This window comes from Amblyomma maculatum, chromosome 7, assembly GCF_055883805.1.
Source record: "Amblyomma maculatum isolate TAMU_Amacu chromosome 7, ASM5588380v1, whole genome shotgun sequence".
NCBI lineage: Eukaryota > Metazoa > Arthropoda > Arachnida > Ixodida > Ixodidae > Amblyomma > Amblyomma maculatum.
Window position 1 is genome coordinate 124199228 of NC_139350.1, and position 19547 is coordinate 124218774.

At 47.0% G+C, this 19547-nt stretch overlaps 1 protein-coding gene, 7 non-coding genes and 1 pseudogene across 8 annotated transcripts; all 9 read right to left on the reverse strand.

Moving 5' to 3' along the window:
* Nucleotides 1-5284: 5284 nt before the first annotated feature.
* Nucleotides 5285-5356, reverse strand: TRNAP-UGG (transfer RNA proline (anticodon UGG)). The gene has a single exon. It is a non-coding gene; the product is annotated as a tRNA-Pro (tRNA).
* A 29-nt stretch (nt 5357-5385) lies between these two features.
* LOC146184639 (uncharacterized) lies at nt 5386-9081 on the reverse strand. Its single transcript, XM_084608823.1, has 2 exons — nt 8088-9081; nt 5386-5970 (listed from the first exon to the last, which is right to left on the reverse strand). The coding sequence occupies exons 1-2, from the start codon at nt 9079-9081 to the stop codon at nt 5465-5467; spliced, it is 1500 nt and encodes a 499-aa protein (XP_084464949.1). The 3' UTR covers nt 5386-5464.
* TRNAP-UGG (transfer RNA proline (anticodon UGG)) lies at nt 7102-7173 on the reverse strand. Its single transcript has one exon. It is a non-coding gene; the product is annotated as a tRNA-Pro (tRNA).
* Nucleotides 9082-11149: 2068 nt separating the features above from the next.
* LOC146184641 (uncharacterized) lies at nt 11150-12320 on the reverse strand (annotated as a pseudogene).
* Nucleotides 12321-14219: 1899 nt separating this feature from the next.
* Nucleotides 14220-14291, reverse strand: TRNAP-UGG (transfer RNA proline (anticodon UGG)). The gene has a single exon. It is a non-coding gene; the product is annotated as a tRNA-Pro (tRNA).
* A 326-nt stretch (nt 14292-14617) lies between these two features.
* Nucleotides 14618-14689, reverse strand: TRNAP-UGG (transfer RNA proline (anticodon UGG)). Its single transcript has one exon. It is a non-coding gene; the product is annotated as a tRNA-Pro (tRNA).
* An 892-nt stretch (nt 14690-15581) lies between these two features.
* Nucleotides 15582-15653, reverse strand: TRNAP-UGG (transfer RNA proline (anticodon UGG)). Its single transcript has one exon. It is a non-coding gene; the product is annotated as a tRNA-Pro (tRNA).
* A 1579-nt stretch (nt 15654-17232) lies between these two features.
* TRNAP-UGG (transfer RNA proline (anticodon UGG)) lies at nt 17233-17304 on the reverse strand. Its single transcript has one exon. It is a non-coding gene; the product is annotated as a tRNA-Pro (tRNA).
* A 1712-nt stretch (nt 17305-19016) lies between these two features.
* Nucleotides 19017-19088, reverse strand: TRNAP-UGG (transfer RNA proline (anticodon UGG)). Its single transcript has one exon. It is a non-coding gene; the product is annotated as a tRNA-Pro (tRNA).
* Nucleotides 19089-19547: the final 459 nt, after the last annotated feature.

Genomic DNA, 19547 nt, shown 5'->3' on the forward strand with positions numbered 1-19547 from the left:
GCAATTTGTTGTCCATGGGACGAAGATACCTTTATCATTTAGCCAGGTTTTAACAGGGAGCGTATTAGAGTGAAGTTTGAAAAGGAACGTTTTAGCAGATGGCCTTACGGGCATCTTCTTAACTCTTTTCAAAACGTCCTGCCCTGGGCCTCCATAGTGTAATGCCCGGTAAAAAGGCACCGGCAGCACCACGTCAATGAGATATTTATACAGTTTTTTGGGGGCAACATTGTAAAGGTAATCAAAAGAAAACCGCACTTCCAGCAATTTGCACGAAAAAACAACCTCTCGCAGGTAGCCAGTCATAGTACCAGGCATGTTTTCACATGACACAATCCATTCAGGGAGCAGCCTCTGCAATCGCACTTGCATCACAGTTCTTAGAAAGGTATCTTTTTGATCACGGATGAATATAAATCGCGAAACCACTTGACGCAAGAACAGATGTGCAAGGCCAAGCCCACCCCCTTTTAACAGAAATAAAGAAATTCGTCCGGGTGCCTTTTTTCCCATGTGGATGCCCAAATAAAAACAGCAAAAAAGCGGTGCATTTTCTGAATTGAGGTTCGTGAGATACACAACACATTTATGAGGTACTACAGCCTCGAAATAAGAAAAATATTGAAAATAGAAGCGCGCGAAAAGATTGACAGTTGCCTTCCTTGCCACGCATCCGCTTTTTCTTTCGCTCTGGACGTTTCTTCCATCCAGTGCACGTTGGGATCTTGATAACATTCTAAAGGCACGCCTAGATATCGCGTTGGGAGAGCAGATCATCGCAGCTTACAGAAGAAATCAGGTGCCACGTCCCAATCACCGTGCCAAAACACAGAGCTTTTCTCCCAATTGATCTTACACCCGGTTTGATCACAAAATGTTTGGACGACAGCCGTGATTTCACAGATGCTCTTTCTGGTTGCACAAAACACTGCTATGTCATCAGCGTATGCTAGCACTTTCACGTATGCTCATTGCAGCTTGAACCCTAAAATGCGATCGCTATCAATGATAGCCAAGCAAAGTGGCTCTAAATACAGTGCAAAAAGCAGGGGTGAGAGCGGGCAGCCCTGCCTTACCGATGAACGTACGGCGATGCTGTCAGTCAGTTCACCATTCACTATAATACGGGTCGTGCAGTTCGCATAAGCCATTTTAACACCCTCCACTATGACTTCACCTAGGTTAGAATGCTCCAAAATGGAAAAAAGAATTTCATGAGAAACACGGTCAAAGGCTTTCGCCAAATCTAACTGCATCATGGCTATCTGACCCCCGAGTGCATCAACACATTCAAGTACGGTTCTTGCGACATGTATATTCGTGGCTATGGATCGACCCTTGATGCCGCACGTTTGATGAGGCCCAACCAATTTTTTTATTACGCTTTGCAGTCTTTTTGCTAAAACCTTCATGTACACCTTGTAGTCAACATTGGTGAGGCTAATCGGTCGATATGACCCCACCAGCTGTCGTTTCTCCGGATCCTCTGTCTTGGGTATTACAACAATGTGCGATGTAGAGAAAGTCCGGATGGTCCGGACGTTCAATACTATGTCACAAAAAACGTTTTTTTTTTCCTCCTACACATTAGTGAACAGCATTATTTCACCAATTAGTTGCCTAAAATATAAAGGCGTAGAACTGCACGCTGCGCGGTGCACAGAATTCACTTCAGATCGTTAATATCTCTCTATTGGGCGGTTTAGTGTGGAAAACAATAGCGCCTTCGTCCGGCCCGTTGGTCTATGAGGGGATTCTGCTTCCGGCCACGCCAGTGAACAGACGCAGGGCTCCTCAGGAGCGGCTTCAGCGGCCATGTCAGGCCGCGGTAACAGGACTGCTGAACAGGATAGTACTTATCAAGTTGTTTTGCCTGCACTGCCAACAGGTCGGTTTGTTTTGAATACGGTTTCTTGCACGCCTATATCAGGGCCCTCCCGTACCGGGTGGAAGATTTCCGCGACGCGTTGGCACAGCATTCGTTGATCCCCGATGTTGTTACGATAGGGGCGTATCGGATGAGCCACGTCTGGGCTCTCACTCTCAAGGATTCTGAAGTGGTGACCAAGCTTGTTAGTCTAGGTGAGTTGTGTGTGAAAAACGGTCGCTGATTGGTAATTGACCCGGCCAACCAGGACGTGCGACTCAAAATTCACTGGCTACTACACAACGCGCCAGACGAAGATGTTCGTGCTGCATTTGCGCCGTATGGAAAGGTGTCGGAAGTTTCCCGGGAACGCTGGCGTGTTAAAGGTATGCTAGAAAAGGGCTCTACAACTAGACTCGTCACGCTGAAGCTGAAAGCTGGCATGAAACTCGACGACCTGCCGCATCAGTTGAATGTTAGCGGGGAGCTCGCGCTCGTCATTGTGCCAGGCAGACCCCCGTTGTGCCTACGCTGCCGGAGTACGGGTCACATCCGTAAAGAGTAACGGGTTCCTCGCTGCGGAACCTGTCGACGGTTCGGGCATGAAGACAGCCAGTGTGCTCGTACCTACGCTAGCATTGCCGGACCTGGGACCAGCGAAGACTCATCCGAGTTAATTACGGACGAGGCGGATGCGGAGGAGGCTGCTGACATTAGAGGGCAGTCAACGAAACAGGACGCGCCTTCCATGACGGTTTTAACAAAGAATAAGGTGACGGTCTCAAATGAAAAGAATGAAACTCGGCATGTCTTGAATGTTCCATCCCAGGACTTTGAAAGCGCGTCAAAGGAAGCGTCAGAAGACGTAATCAAATTTTCTGGCGCTGAGGACCATCTCAGTACTGAGCCTTCCTGTACTGATGCCATGGAGGTTGGGCCGGAGACCGCAGCCTTAATTGCCGCGAAACGTCCGCATGAGGAAAGCGTCGAGGAGGCGGTGTTTGTGGTGAGCCGCCGCCGAAAACTTCTGGCATCCGAAGAGCTACGTTAAGACGATGCCGAACTTTTCGGCCGACACACGGCAGGCGGGGAAACCGCCTCCGTAGTTTTTGTGGTGTCCTGAACGATTTGTGGGTCCGCTGCCTACCGACCACGTCAGGAACCTTCTGCAACCAAGCGGGGCGTGTGTGAAAAAAAAAATGAAAGACAGTGCTTGGGCTTCGTTTGAATGCAGCCCGACGTTCTGCTGGGAGGACATTACATGCACACATACGCCGCTGTTCTTCATAAGCGGAGGCCACGCAAACATGAAGGTAGGCACCATGCGGGTACGGGCGTCTCTTTCTAATACATGACTCTCAAGCTTAATTCGGCGTTACACGTAGCTACTTTGAATGTCAGAGGGCTGGGAGTGAGAAGGCGACAATGCCAGCTCAGTCGCCTCCTTGTGGATAATGATATAGATATAGCAGCTGTGCAAGAGTCAAAGATTGATAGCCAAGAAAGCACTGACCGTATGGTGGCTTCTTTTCAAGCAAACTTTTGTGTGTGTATGCCATTCTGTTGGTGTATCGAGTGGATGTCTTTTATTTATACGTAACACGCCTGGAGTGCGCGTAGAGTCCGTTTTTGCCTGTCCAAGTGGTCGGCTTTGGTTACTGATTTTACCTACTGTAATTTATTCTGGCGTGTTGTGTGTGTGTATGCTCCAAATTCAAAATGCGAACGTGAATCGTTTTTTGAGTCTATTGAATTGTGTTTGAAGACCGACAGAATCTTGCTTGTACTTGGTGACTACAACTGTGTGTGCGCAGCTGTGGACCGAGCGGCGAAGTGTAAACCTCGAAGAGACAGAAGCTCCGAGCTGTTGAATGCAATTGTGCATGAGTATGGCCTTGAGGATGTTGGTAGTGTGTTCTCCACTGGAAAGCAGCCAGGGTTCACGCACTTTCAGCGAGAGAGCCATGCTAGATTGGACAGGGTGTATGCCTCGGTTGATCTCGTTTCCCTATGTACTGCATATGAGGTCAAGCCTGTGTCTTTCTGTGATCATTGTCTCGTGAGTGTCTCGTGTTTGGTAGGAAAGGAAAGATATCGCGCTTTAACTGGCATCTATGGAAACTGAATGCCAAGCTTCTCGCCGATGAAGAGTTCCTTACGGAAGTTAAGACCGAGTTTGAAAATCGTCTTGCTATGCGACCAGTAAGTTTTGCAGCGGAATGGGACAGCTTCAAAGAGTGGGTCAAATTGAAATCCATAAAAAAGAGCAGTAAGATGCGGCATAAAGAGAAAGAAAAAGAAAAAGAACTGAATGAACAACTCCAGTTTCTTTTGAGCATGGAAAGTTCTGTGCCAGGGCATTTCGCCAGTAAAATACGAGAGATTAAAAGTGAGCTGGAAACAATCGACAGCGAAAGGTACACAGCGGCTGTCATACGTGCAAGGGCTGAAAAACTTTGGGCAGGAGAAGTGCCAACAAAACGAGCGCTAGCAGACGAGAAAAGATACGCCTGCCAGAAAAAAGTAAGGAGTATAAGGTATGCCGGCCATATCACAGAAGATGCTAAAGATATTCAGCGTGCGGTAGCAGAGCACTTCGAAGAACTGCTTAGCGCTAAGCTTGAGACTGTAGTAGGCTTTCAAACAGACTTTCTAAGACTGATTCCTTCACTGGATGACGAAAGTAAAGCGCACCTATAAACACCGATAACGTTGCAGGAGATAGAATCTGCAATAGATGACCTGACACCTGGGAAGGCCCTTGGGCCGGATGGGCTAAGCGCTGCCTTCTTTAAAACTTTTCAGCAGTATGCGGCTCACTTTATGCTCTGTGTAATCACTGAAGCTTATGAACGTAATACTGTTCCATTGTCTTTCTTTACATCGCACATTGTCCTAATACCCAAGACAGATGATCCGGAGAAACGACTGTTGGTGGGGGCATATCGACCGATTAGCCTCTCTAAAGTTGACTACAAGGTGTAAAAGAAGGTTTTAGCAAAACGACTGCAAATCGTAATAAAGAAATTGGTTGGGTCTCATCAAACGTGTGGCATCAAGTGTCGATCCATTGCCCCTAGACCAACGGGCCGGACGGAGGCGCTGTTGTTTTCCGCATTTAACTGCCCAATAGAGAGAGATTAACGATCTGAAGCGAATTCTGTACACCGCGCAGCGCGCAGTTCTACGCGTTTATATTTTAGGTAACTAATTGGTGAAATAATGCTGTTCACTAATGTGTAGGAGGAAAAAAAGACGTTTCTTGAGACATACCATTAAACGTAGAAAATGTCCTAAGCCAGAGATACTGAGGCCATCTAGTGCGGCAGCTGGTTCGAGGCTAGCCAAACCCGCAACGTTAGGCATAGCGTATGGAAGATATAAACCTTTACGGCAAAAAGAAAGCGGCATAAAAGAGGGCCCATCCGGGATTTGAACCCGGGACCTCTCGCACCCAAAGCGAGAATCATACCCCTAGACCAACAGGCTTTTTTTTTTTTTTTTCTTTATTGCCTGTTTTGAGTTCACATCAATTCAAAAAAGATCCACGATAATGGTAAAACGCGCAACAACCAGACTTCGGCTGTCACGAAAGGTTTAAAATTTTTTGAGGACAGCCAGTTCATCAAGCACACTGATCCAGTCAGGTGGATCAGAAAGCACCCGATACGTTTCTCTAAGGAGCAGCACACTCTCGATAAAGTTCTCGCGTACAGAACGCGTGTTGACATCTGCATGTTGCACCTGCATCCTTGTTTTCCACAGGCTGTGGAGGCTCAGGACCATGACTAAATCCAAAGGAATACCCTCACTCTCGACTGGAAGGAACCGTATGCCATACGGATCTAACGGAAGGTCTTTCTTTAGTGTTCTCTGGAGAACATCCCAGTGAAAGACTGGGTCCCAGCAATCCAGAAAGACGTGCTCGATTGTCTCTGGTTTTTTGCAAAGGAGACAGTCTGTTGTCCAGGGAACGAATAAGCCTCTTTCATGTAACCAGGTTTTAACAGGTAATGTGTTGGAATGTAGCTTAAAGAAGAACGTTTTAACTGAAGGCCTAACTGGCATCTTTTTCACACGCTTTAAGACATCCTGTCCGGGGCCTCCACGGTGTGGTGCACGGTAAATCGGCAACGGTATCATCACATCCAGAAGATCTTTGTACAGCTTCTTCTTACACACTTTGCTCAAGTATTCCATTGAAAAACGCGCATGCAACATTCTGAAAGACAAGACAACTTCGCGCATGTACCCTTTTAAAGCGCCACTCATATTCTCACCAGAACAGACAACGTATTCTGGAAGCATTTTACACAGTCGTACTTGCATGACCGTCCTCACGGTCGGAGGCGCTGTTGTTTTCCGCACTTAACCGCCCAATAGAGAGAGATTAACGATCTGAAGTGAATTCTGTGCACCGTGCAGCGTGCTGTTCTACGCGTGCATATTTTCGGTAACTAATTGGTGAAATAATACGGTTCACTAATGTGTAGGAGGGAAAGAAACGTTTTTTGAGACATACTATTGAACGTCCGGACCATCTGGACCATGAAAAAGAAATAACAAGAAGAATAAGATTGGGATGGAGCGCATTTGGCAAGCACTCGCAGAGTATGACTAGCAGCTTACCGGTATCGCTCAAGAGGAAAGTATACAACAGTTGCATCTTGCCTGTACTCACCTATGGGGCTGAAACGTGGAGGCTGACCAAGAGAGTTCTACTTAAGTTGAGGACAACCCAGAGGGCTATGGAACGAAAAATGATAAGGGTAACATTAGGAGATAGAAAACGTGCTGAGCGGGTCACAGAAATAACTCCAGTTACCGACATTCTAGTGGAAATTAAGAAGAAGAAATGGACATGGGCAGGACATGTAGTGCGAAGAGAGGATAACCGATGGTCGCTTAGGGTAACAAACTGGATTCCAAGGGAAGGAAAGCGTAGCAGGGGGCGGCAGAAAGTTAGGTGGGCGGATGAGATTAAGTTCGCAGGGGTCAAGTGTATGCAGCTAGCACAGAAGCGGGTTAAGTGGAGAAATGTGGAGAGGCCTTCGCCCTGCAGTGGGTATAATCAGGGTGATGATGATGATGATTGAACGTAGAAAATGTCCTAAGCCAGAGATACTGAGGCCATCTAGTGCGGCAGCTGGTTCGAGGGTAGCCGAACCCGCAACGTTAAGCATAGCGTATGGAAGATATAAACCTTTACGGAAAAAAGAAAGCGGAATAAAAGAGGGCCCGTCCGGGATTTGAACCCGGGACCTCTCGCACCCAAAGCGAGAATCATACCCCTAGACCAACGGGCCGGTCGGAGGCGCTGTTGTTTTCCGCTCTTAACCGCCCAATAGAGAGAGATTAACGATCTGAAGCGAATTCTGTACACCCCGCAGCGTGCAGTTCTACGCGTTTATATTTTCGGTAACTAATTGGTGAAATAATGCGGTTCACTAATGTGTAGGAGGGAAAGAAACGTTTTTTGAGACATACTATTAAACGTAGAAAATGTCCTAAGCCAGAGATACTGAGGCCATCTTTACGGCAAAAAGAAAGCGGCATAAAAGAGGGCCCGTCCGGGATTTGAACCCGGGATCTCTCGCACCCAAAGCGAGAATCATACCAGATGGGGGCGCTGTTTTTTTTTTCTCTATTGCCGGACAATGCACAGTTTACAAGAGATAAAACACGCCAACCTGTCTTCAGCTGGCGAGACAAATTAAAATTTCTTCAGGCACACTAACTCATCAAATACATCGATCCACTCAGGAGGTTCGGGTAATGCCTGATACACTTCTCTCATGTATACCATACTCTGAATGAAATTTTCGCGTACAGAGAGAACATTTGGATCTGCGTGACGCACTGCCATTCTTGTTTGCCACAGACTGTAAAGGCCTAGGAGCATAAGCATGTCATAGGGAATTTCATCACTTTTCACTGGGAGAAACCGGATGCCGTAGGGTGTAATGGGCAGCTGTTTCTTTAGAGTTCGTTGCAATATGTCCCAATGGAAGATAGGGTCCCAGCACTCGATGAAAACGTGTTCAATTGTTTCCGCTTTTTTGCACAATAGACAATTATTTGTCCATGGAACGAATATGCCCTTCTGGTGTAGCCATGCTTTTACGGGGAGGGTGTTCGTGTGTAACTTAAAAAAGAAGGATTTAATGTGAGGTCTAAGTGGCATTTTTTTTGACCCTCTTCAACACATCCTTTCCTGGGCCTTCACAGTAAATTACTCTGTACAATGGAGCTGGTAGTAGGTATTCCAGCAAGTCAGCATGCAATTTCTTTTTTGTAACAGAACACAGGTAATTCAATGAGAACCGAGCATGCAGCATACGGAAAGAAACCACAACTTCATGAAAGTAGCCAGTCACGCGACGGCACCTTATATCACTGGTTGTAACAATGAATCCAGGCAGCGCTCTCGCGAGTCGAACTTCCATAACTGTGCGCAAAAAACTGTCCCTTTGATCCCGTAGAAAAAAGAAACGTGACACAATCTGCCTAATAAACAAATGAGATAGGCCCAGGCCTCCATCGCGGAAAAGATTAGTGCGGCTGACTCTCTCCCAAGTTGAGCCCCTTTTAAATACAGCAAAAACTCGTTGCATTTTCTGTACATTGGCACGGCTCATACACAGCACCTGCAGCACGTACCATTCTTTAGCTATCAAAAACAAATTGCACACAGTAGCACGCGCAAACATTGAAAGGCCACGACCCTGCCAATTTCCCATCTTCTCCCTCATTCTATCCGTTGCCTCACTCCAGTACTCTGCGGGATTCTGATAGTGCTCGAGTGGTACACCAAGATACGTCGTTGGTGTGGTTATCCAATTCATACATGCAAACCTATCTAGCTTAATGTCCCAGTTGCCATGCCATATACCAACACTTTTTTCCCAGTTTAACTCTGAACCAGTGAGCTTACAGAACTTCTTAGCAAGATTGACGGCCCCTAACACGCTCTGGCGATCTTGACAGAATACGGCTATGTCGTCAGCGTACGCCAGTAATTTTACCTCTATAGAGTGTATCTTAAAACCTATTATGGCTGTTTGACGAATCACTGCTAAACAAAAAGGTTCAACATAAATAGCAAACAATAGGGGTGACAGTGGGCATCCTTGTCTTACAGAAGATCGTATAGGCACTCTCTCTGTAAGAGATTTATTTATTATGAGCTGTGCTGCACAATCTTTGTAGGCCATCATTACGCCATCTAAAATGGTGCTGCCAACATTCACATATCTTAATATGCTGGACAGATTCTCATGTGAAACCCTATCAAATGCTTTCGCCAGGTCGAATTGCAGCATAGCAACTTGACCTTCCATGTCATCGCAGCACTCTAACACATTTCTGGCAATGTGCGTATTGGTAAGGATTGTTCGCCCTTTGATACGGCACGTCTGATGCGGCCCGACAAGCTGTTTAATCACGCTTTGCACCCTCTTCGCCAGTACCTTCATGAATACTTTGTAATCAGTATTTGTAAGGCTGATAGGCCTGTACGATGTTACTGACAGTAGCTTGTCACGGTCATCCGTTTTTGGGATCAGAACGATATGGGCTGCTCTAAAGGACGGTGGCACCTGACTTTTATTATAGGCCTCATTGAACACGCGGTACAGAATATATACCAGCTCATTGGCGAAAGCCTTGTAAAATGCGGCTCCAAGTCCGTCTGGTCTCGGTGACTTGCCTGCAGGCATTTCCTCGATAGCAGTCTCAATTTCGCGCACGCTTATCGCTTCCTCCAGGCGTTCTTTGTCGTCATCTTCTATCTTTGGCATATCGGACATAAACTCCGTCATGAAATCGTCACTGACTGGGGTAACGTTGCTAAATAACTCGCTATAATAATCCACGAAAGCTTGCTCTACAATTTTTGTTCACCCGTCACCTCGTTTTGATAGCGGATCTGTCTGATTTCGTTTTTTGATGCATGCCTTTTCTCGTCGCTTAGAGATCGTTTATTTGGTGCTTCCCCAAGCCATAAGCGTTCGCTCCGCGCTCGAATCAGAGCTGCCCTGTATTTTTCGTTGTCTATAACCTCTAGTTCACTTTTGGTTCTTCTTATTTCGGCTGCCACTTTTTCCGGTTCGAAACTCACTGTGTTTACCAAAAATTCCAGCTGGCATTGAAGTTCTTTTTCTTTCTTCATTTCCTTTCGACGCTTGATGCTCCCTTTTTCAATCGCAGCCATTTTGAGTTCAGTTTTAAATTCTTCCCAGGCAAATCCGTAATTTTCTGGCTCATTATTCATTAGCCACCCCAGTTTTTCCTTGACTCCGTTAACAAAAGCTTCATCATCGAGTAGTTTAGCGTTGAACTTCCACAGGTTCCAGTTGAATCGCTGCTGCTTTGGCTTATTGCCAATGGTGAAACTCACAAGGCAATAATCGGAGAATGAAACAGGTATAACCGTATAACTATTGCAGCCTTGCTTGACTATTTCACTGGGTGTGCGTGAATTGTGGCCGCCCACCGATCGTTATCGTGCGACCTAGATCTTCCATGTTATAGTCAGCCACTAAGGATAGGAGCAAGTCAGCGCTTCGGTCACTTGTATATACCAGTTTAGACCGATCTTCGGCACAACAAACACAGTTAAAATCTCCAAGCTAAATAACGTACCTGTCACATTGCATATATTGCTTAAGGTCTTCAAAAAAATAACATCGCTCACATACACTGTTGGGAGCATAGACACAAATCAAGCGCCACCCTTTTTCAGCTGGCGAAAAATCCAAGACGATAAGGCGTCCCGTTTCAGACACAGTAATCATTTCCTCTATAATTCCAACACTTTTACGTATCAACACAACACAGCCAGCAGATTTTCCGACGGCATGACATACACAGATGTTGTAATTTGTTTTAAAAGGCGACACCATACGATCGGTCTGCTCTTGCTTTTCCACCTTTGTCTTTTGTACCGCAACTAAGTCAAGCTGTTTTTCCATGCATAGGCGGCTAAGCTGATATTGCCTTCGCCTCGTTGACAAGCCCCTGACATTATTTGTCGCTACATTTATCGAGTAATTGCAGTTGTTCGCCATTTTAAAGCATGCTTATAGAATCGTGTGATGTCATTACACACATGACTGCCACAACCACATCGTGCGTGTAGTAAAAACTCAAGAAATGGTACGAACAAAGAACATCCGACAAAGTCCTCAACTGTACCTTGAAGGTGCATCTCGAAGTTCCCTTGAATCCTTCCATTTTGATTCAGGACCGGTTAGGCGCCTTCGACGGCACCGATTCTGTACCCTAAGTGGGCGTCGCCGCCGGTCTTCGGTCCGGCGGGATGTTCGGTTTTGGGCGTAATGTCGCCCGACTTCCCCCCGTTGTTTTTGCCGGGGGTTCATCATTAGCCAGTTGGCCTTGCTGTCCATCCTGGATATCCTCTTCTTCATGCGTCCTTTTCGTGACAGTACCAGTTGTGCCTGGCTCGTTTGAATCCATTGCGCCATCATCGCTTGCCTCCATTTCATTGCCTTTTGAAGCTGAAGATCCTTCATCGCTCTCAGAGTGTGTTGAAGGCGGCTCCAGTTTAGAAGTCGGGGCAGCTGGAGAATTACTGGGCTTAGCTTCGTGCTGTACTCCAGACTTTTGCTCTTGAGGCTTTGCATCTTCATTATTCGGTCCTGCTCCTTTAGAGGTTTCCTCGACGTCTGCTTCGTCCATGAGCAGGTCGGTGACATCATCCTTTGCCACTTTATGTGTTACAGAAGCGTAAGTTTCACGCACTGTTCCTCTTCGTGTCCATAACGATGACAAAGAGCGCTGCGCGGAACACGACACTCGCGTCGGATGTGGCCCGTATTGCGACAGCGCAGGCATAACGGGGCACCACAACCAGAGCAAGTTCACCTGCAATACGGAGCAGATGTGGTAGGTCGTCCTCCGTCACACCTGTCTTCAAAATAATAGTCACCAGGCGCGTCGAGGATGCTTTGTCGTGCACGCCTTGAACACGCCACCGTTCCCGGGACACTTCCGTCACTTTGCCATACGGCAAAAACGCCGCTCGTATGTCATCGTCCGGCACGTTTTGAAGCATCCAATGTAATTTTATGTGCAGTGCTTGACTGGCAGGGTCTACCACGAGGCAGCGGCGTTCTTTCACCGTCACCTCCTTCCTAGACAAGAGTTTTTCACACCGTCTTCATTTCTGAAGGTCACTGCCCATACATGACTCATCTGGTACGCCCCCAGGGCGATAACTTCAGACAGCAAGCCCAGGCTCGCCAATGCATCACGGAAGTTTTCAACTCGGTATGGCCTTGCCCGCACATCGGCATGCAAAAAAAATGGTATTCAAAACAACTCGCCCTGTTGGTAGCTGAGGCAGGAGCACTTGGTATTCCGATTCATCAGAGTCAAACATCCTGTTACCGCGGCCGTGGTGGGCCGCTGAAGCCGCTCCTACGGAGCTCATGTTGAACACGTCCGTTCGCTAGCGCGTCCGGAAGTGGAATACAGACGGGGGCGCTGTTGTTTTCCGCACTTAACCGCCCGATAGAGAGAGATTAACGATCTGAAGTGAATTCCGTGCACCGCGCAGCGTGCTGTTCTACGCGTTTATATTTTAGGTAACTAATTTTTTAAATAATGCTGTTCACTACAGTGTAGGAGGAAAAAAAAACGTTTTTTGAGTCATACTACTGAACGTCCGGACCATCCGGACCATGAGAAAGAAATAACAAGAAGAATAAGATTGGGATGGAGCGCATTTGGCAAGCACTCGCAGATTATGACTAGCAGCTTACCGGCATCGCTCAAGAGGAAAGTATACAACAGTTGCATCTTGCCTGTACTCCCCTATGGGGCTGAAACGTGGAGGCTAACCAAGATAGTTCTACTTAAGTTGAGGACAACCCAGAGGGCTATGGAACGAAAAATGGTAGGGGTAACATTAAGAGATAGAAAGCGTGCAGAGTGGGTCAGAGAAATAGCTCAAGTTACCGATATTCTAGTGGAAATTAAGAAGAAGAAATGGACATGGGCAGGACATGTAGTGCGAAGAGAGGATAACCGATGGTCGCTCAGGGTAACAAACTGGATTCCAAGGGAAGGAAAGCGTAGCAGGGGGCGGCAGAAAGTTAGGTGGGCGGATGAGATTAAGAAGTTCGCAGGGGTCAAGTGTATGCAGCTAGCACAGAACCGGGTTAAGTGGAGAAATGTGGGAGAGGCCTTCGCCCGGTGTCACGAAATCGGCGCCCATTTTCATCAAGCCGGTACGGCGCGAGGCCCGCACGGCGTCGCGTGGAAGGCATGGAGAGAAAAGCCCCCTTCCCCGCGCGGGAGAGCGCGTAGCTTTGTACGCGTTGCCGTCACCCTTTTTCCCATTGCCCGGGGAGGACGGTGGTTGATCGGACTGGAATCAGCCGGAAAATTCCAGCATCTTCTATGGGACCTGGCCAATGGCGACGCGCGGCTCGACGGGAGGAAGAGAGAGCGCTATAACCAGCGAAGCTAAGTGCGTGTGCGCGCTAGCTTTAACGCGTGCTAACAAACAGACGCGGCGCGCCCTATTTAAAGAGACCGCGCCGCTTGATGAGTCAGTCAGTCAGTCAGTAAGTTCGTCAGTGTTTTGCGACGTGCTCGCCTGTGCTTCGGCTGGACTCCCGGGGATCACTCGCTGCTGGCAAGCCCACGGACTTTCAAGGGAGCGGCGCTCGTCTCGTATGGCGGCCACATCGTGACTCTTGAGGCGTCGGACTGCAACAGTGCCCGGTGAACAATTTGGTGTTTGTTTATGTAACTCTCTCGTGTTTGATCTGTTGTAATGCCTGTGTTATTGAATCATTCTGTAGTTGCATGCTTAGCGTTTGTATTCTGTGAACCTCTCGTCTGTTGTATTTCACGTGATCTTGTGTATTCATTGTATCGTCTCTTGCTCTACATAAATTGTTTTGTTTGTTACTTCTGACTCCGATCCTTACTCTGGTTTGAACCGGCGACCACTGGGCACCAAACGACCACCCCCTTCTGTCACTACAAGGTAGTTGAATTCCGGCAGAGCTTGCCACGCAGGTCGAGGGCATCTCCTTTGCGACCGGAACAGCTACCCCCAATCACTCTAAGGGTGTTTGGGAGTGTGCGCACCGTTAAGGGCGCATCGTTAATAATACCCCCAAATTATTAACGGGTGACACCCGGCAGTGGGTATAATCAGGCTGATAATGATGATGATTGAACATAGAAAATGTCCTAAGCCAGAGATACTGAGGCCATCTAGTGCGGCAGCTGGTTCGAGGGCAGCCAAACCCGCAACGTTAGGCATAGCGTATGGAAGATATAAACCTTTACGGAAAAAAGAAAGCGGCATAAAAGAGGGCCCGTCCGGGATTTGAACCCGGGACCTCTCGCACCCAAAGCGAGAATCATACCCCTAGACCAACGGGCCAGACGGAGACGCTGTTGTTTTCCGCTCTTAACCGCCCAATAGAGAGAGATTAACGATCTGAAGCGAATTCTGTACACCCCGCAGCGTGCAGTTCTACGCGTTTATATTTTAGGTAACTAAATGGTGAAATAATGCGGTTCACTAATGTGTAGGAGGAAAAAAAAACGTTTTTTGAGACATACTATTAAACGTAGAAAATGTCCTAAGCCAGAGATACTGAGGCCATCTAGTGCGGCAGCTGGTTCGAGGGTAGCCAAACCCGCAACGTTAGGCATAGCGTATGGAAGATATAAACCTTTACGGCAAAAAGAAAGCGCCATAAAAGAGGGCCTGTCCGGGATTTGAACCCGGGACCTCTCGCACCCAAAGCGAGAATCATACCCCTAGACCAACAGGCCGGTCGGAGGCGCTGTTGTTTTCCGCACTTAGCCTCCCAATAGAGAGAGATTAACGATCTGAAGTGAATTCTGTGCACCGCGCAGCGTGCTGTTCTACGCGTGTATATTTTTTCGGTAACTAATTTTTTATATAATGCTGTTCACTACAGTGTAGGAGGAAAAAAAAAACGTTTTTTGAGACATACTATTGAACGTCCGGACCATCCGGACCATGAAAAAGAAATAACAAGAAGAATAAGATTGGGATGGAGCGCATTTGGCAAGCACTCGCAGATTATGACTAGCAGCTTACCGGTATCGCTCAAGGGGAATGTATACAACAGTTGCATCTTGCCTGTACTCACCTATGGGGCTGAAACGTGGAGGCTAACCAAGAGAGTTTAAGTTGAGGACAACCCAGAGGGCTATGGAACGAAAAATGGTAGGGGTAACATTAAGAGATAGAAAGCGTGCAGAGTGGGTCAGAGAAATAACTCAAGTTACCGACATTCCAGTGTAAATTAAGAAGAAATGGACATGGGCAGGACATGTTGTGCGAAGAGAGGGTAACCGATGGTCGCTTAGGATAACAAACTGGATTCCAAGGGAAGGAAAGCGTAGCAGGGGGCGGCAGAAAGTTAGGTGGGCGGATGAGATAAAGAAGTTCGCAGGGGTCAAGTGTATGCAGCTAGCACTGAACCGGGTTAAGCGGAGAAATGTGGAGAGGCCTTCGCCATGCAGTGGGTATAATCAGGCTGATGATGATGATGATTGAACGTAGAAAATGTCCTAAGCCAGAGATACTGAGGCCATCTAGTGCGGCAGTTGGTTCGAGGGTAGCCAAACCCGCAACGTTAGGCATAGCGTATGGAAGATATAAACCTTTAAGGAAAAAAGAAAGCGGCATAAAACAGGGCCCGTCCGGGATTTGAACCCGGGACCTCTCGCACCCAAAGCGAGAATCATACCCCTAGACCAACGGGCTTTTTTTTTGTTTATTTCCTGGCTTTGGTTCATACCATTTCACAAGAACACAACACGAATAACACAAAACAAAGTACATATTGGAAGGTCATCATCAGCCAATGTCAGGCTGGCTTCGTCTCAGTACATTAAAACTCCCGCAACGACAGCAAAGGCTCTACCCTTGAGAGCCATTCGGCAGGTTCAGCAGCCACTTTCTGTATGGCAATAAACCAATTCACACTTTCTCGAAAGTATATTCTAGCGGGTCGAGCATCCCTGTCGCAGTGATAGCCCGCCATTCTGGAGCGCCATATAGAGTGGAGGCCCATGAGCATGATTAAATCATACGGAACGCCATCTTAATTATCAATGCTTAAATACCGGATGCCGTGGGAGTCTAGTGGAAATTCTTTCTTTATCGTACGTTGCAAAACATCCCAGAAATAAACCCCTTGCCAACAATGCAAAAAAAAACATGGTCTATTGTTTCCGGACGGGGTCGCTGTTTTTTTCCGCACTTAACCGCCCAATAGAGAGAGATTAACGATCTTAAGTGAATTCAGTGCACCGCGCATCGTGCAGTTCTACGCCTTTATATTTTAGGTAACTAAAACCTTAGATATGCGGATGATACCACTTTAATTGCAAAAAATGAAGTGGAACTCAAGAGACTTCTGATCCGCGTACAAGAAGAGAGAGAAGTTTGGGCTTAAACTGAACATTAAAAAGACAAAGATCATGGCGTCTTGCTCTATCAAGTCCTGGAGCATCAATGGACAAGAAGTGGAAGCTGTGACAGATTTTCTGTTCTTGGGCTCCAAGATTACCTCGGAAGGAGACTGCAGCCATGAAATTAGGAGACGCCTGCTTCTGGGAAAGAGAGCAATGGTTAGCCTTGACCGCCTAGTCAAAAGCAGAGACATTAGTCTGCCAACCAAGATCCGTATAACTCGTGCTATGGTCTTTCCAGTTGTGATGTATGGATGCGACAGTTGGACTATGAAAAAGGCTGACCGCAGAAGAATTGACGCGTTTGAATTGTGGTGCTGGCGAAGACTCTTGAGAGTTCCTTGGACTGCCAGAAGATCAAATCAGTCGATATTGTCGACCATAAACCCTGACTGCTCATTGGAGGGTCAAATTTTAAAGTTAAAGCTCAGCTACTTTGGTCATCTGATGAGAAGAGAGGAGTCGCTGGAGAAAGATTTGATGTTGGGAAAGGTTGAGGGTCGCCGGAGAAGGGGTAGGCAGCGAACGCGATGGTTAGATGGCATCCTCGAGGCACTGCAGATGAAGTTATGTGATGTTAGGAAGATAGTGAGAGACCGGAAAGCGTGGCGTGACATGGTCCATAGGGGACACGACTGAACGACTAAACTGAACTGAATTGGTGACATAATGCTGTTCACTACTGTGCAGGAGGGACAAAAAAAAAACGTTTTTTGAGACATACAATTAAACGTAGCAAATGTCCTAAGCCAGAGATACTGAGGCAATCTAGTGCGGCAGCTGGTACGAGGGTAGCCAAACCCGCAACGTTAGGCATAGGGTATGGAAGATATAAACCTTTACGGAAAAAAAGAAAGCGGCATAAAAGAGGGCCCGTCCGGGATTTGAACCCGGGACCTCTCGCACCCAAAGCGAGAATCATACCCCTAGACCAACGGGCCATTTTTTTTCTTTATTGCATGGAAAAACTTCCGTAAAAAGGAACAACTACACTTACTTAAACATGTCCATGTATAAAGTTACCGGGCTGCTTAATACGAGCCCGTCATATCCCCAGCCCGACAATGCACAATCATCAGAACATCAAAAGTCTGGGAGACATACACATGCGTCTAGATACGGCATCCAGTCTGGAGGTTCTTCACGTGCAGCATATACACTTCTCACCAAAGCACACTGCTCCCGAAAAACGGATTTGGACGATCTTGGTGGCTCTGCATGCCTGTCGATCATGCGGCTTTTCCAAAGGCTGAACAGTCCCATCAACACAAATAGATCGTAAGGCACGACAGAGTTTTTGTCAGGAGGCAAAAATCTAATTGTATAAGGCGTAATTTCAATGTCCTTTTTAAGAGTTCTTTGTAGTATGTCCCAAAAGAACATAGCATCACGGCACAGAATAAAGCAATGATCAATTGTCTCAGGCACGTTACAGAGACGACAATTTACCGACCAGGGCACAAACATCTCCTTATTGTGAAGAAATGTCTTGACAGGCAACGTCGCTGTATGCAATTTGAAAAAGAACGTTTTTGCAGCTGCCTGAATGCACATTTGCCTAACACGCTTTAGAACAGTGGTGTCCAAAAACCCCAGATAAGGCTGCCGATACAACGGTGTAGGGAACAAAGACTCAGTGAGAGCCTGGGTCATCTGCTTTCTCGAGAGGCTATACAGGTAATCTACAGAGAAACGCACAGTGAGAAAATTGAAAGTGTCAGCAACCTCCTTAAGGAATCCCCATAAACGCCCCTCACGAGCCTGCCCAGTTGGTGCGAATAAGTAAGGCAAATGTGGACTAAGGCTTGAGACTGTAGTAGCTTGAGACTGTAGTAGCTTGAGACTTGAGACTAAGCTTGAGACTGTAGTAGGCTTTCAAACAGACTTTCTAAGACTGATTCCTTCACTGGATGACGAAAGTAAAGCGCACCTATAAACACCGATAACGTTGCAGGAGATAGAATCTGCAATAGATGACCTGACACCTGGGAAGGCCCTTGGGCCGGATGGGCTAAGCGCTGCCTTCTTTAAAACTTTTCAGCAGTATGCGGCTCACTTTATGCTCTGTGTAATCACTGAAGCTTATGAACGTAATACTGTTCCATTGTCTTTCTCTACATCGCACATTGTCCTAATACCCAAGACAGATGATCCGGAGAAACGACTGTTGGTGGGGGCATATCGACCGATTAGCCTCTCTAAAGTTGACTACAAGGTGTAAAAGAAGGTTTTAGCAAAACGACTGCAAATCGTAATAAAGAAATTGGTTGGGTCTCATCAAACGTGTGGCATCAAGTGTCGATCCATTGCCCCTAGACCAACGGGCCGGACGGAGGCGCTGTTGTTTTCCGCATTTAACTGCCCAATAGAGAGAGATTAACGATCTGAAGCGAATTCTGTACACCGCGCAGCGCGCAGTTCTACGCGTTTATATTTTAGGTAACTAATTGGTGAAATAATGCTGTTCACTAATGTGTAGGAGGAAAAAAAGACGTTTCTTGAGACATACCATTAAACGTAGAAAATGTCCTAAGCCAGAGATACTGAGGCCATCTAGTGCGGCAGCTGGTTCGAGGCTAGCCAAACCCGCAACGTTAGGCATAGCGTATGGAAGATATAAACCTTTACGGCAAAAAGAAAGCGGCATAAAAGAGGGCCCATCCGGGATTTGAACTCGGGACCTCTCGCACCCAAAGCGAGAATCATACCCCTAGACCAACAGGCCGGTCGGAGGCGCTGTTGTTTTCCGCACTTAACCGCCCAATAGAGAGAGATTAACGATCTGAAGTGAATTCTGTGCACCGTGCAGCGTGCTGTTCTACGCGTGCATATTTTTTCGGTAACTAATTTTTTATATAATGCTGTTCACTACAGTGTAGGAGGAAAAAAAACGTTTTTTGAGACCTACTATTGAACGTCCGGACCATCTGGACCATGAAAAAGAAATAACAAGAAGAAAAAGATTGGGATGGAGCGCATTTGGCAAGCACTCGCAGAGTATGACTAGCAGCTTACCGGTATCGCTCAAGAGGAAAGTATACAACAGTTGCATCTTGCCTGTACTCACCTATGGGGCTGAAACGTGGAGGCTGACCAAGAGAGTTCAACTTAAGTTGAGGACAACCCAGAGGGCTATGGAACGAAAAATGATAAGGGTAACATTAGGAGATAGAAAACGTGCTGA

Excerpts from the sequence above, each read along its gene's own strand:
- LOC146184639 (XM_084608823.1), bottom strand. The coding sequence starts at position 9,081 with ATGGCCTACAAAGATTGTGCAGCACAGCTCATAATAAATAAATCTCTT. Across the intron at positions 5,971-8,087 it reads CAGAGTAATTTACTGTGAAG|GCCCCGGACAGGATGTCTTA; the intron begins GCCCAGGAAAGG and ends CACACCGTGGAG.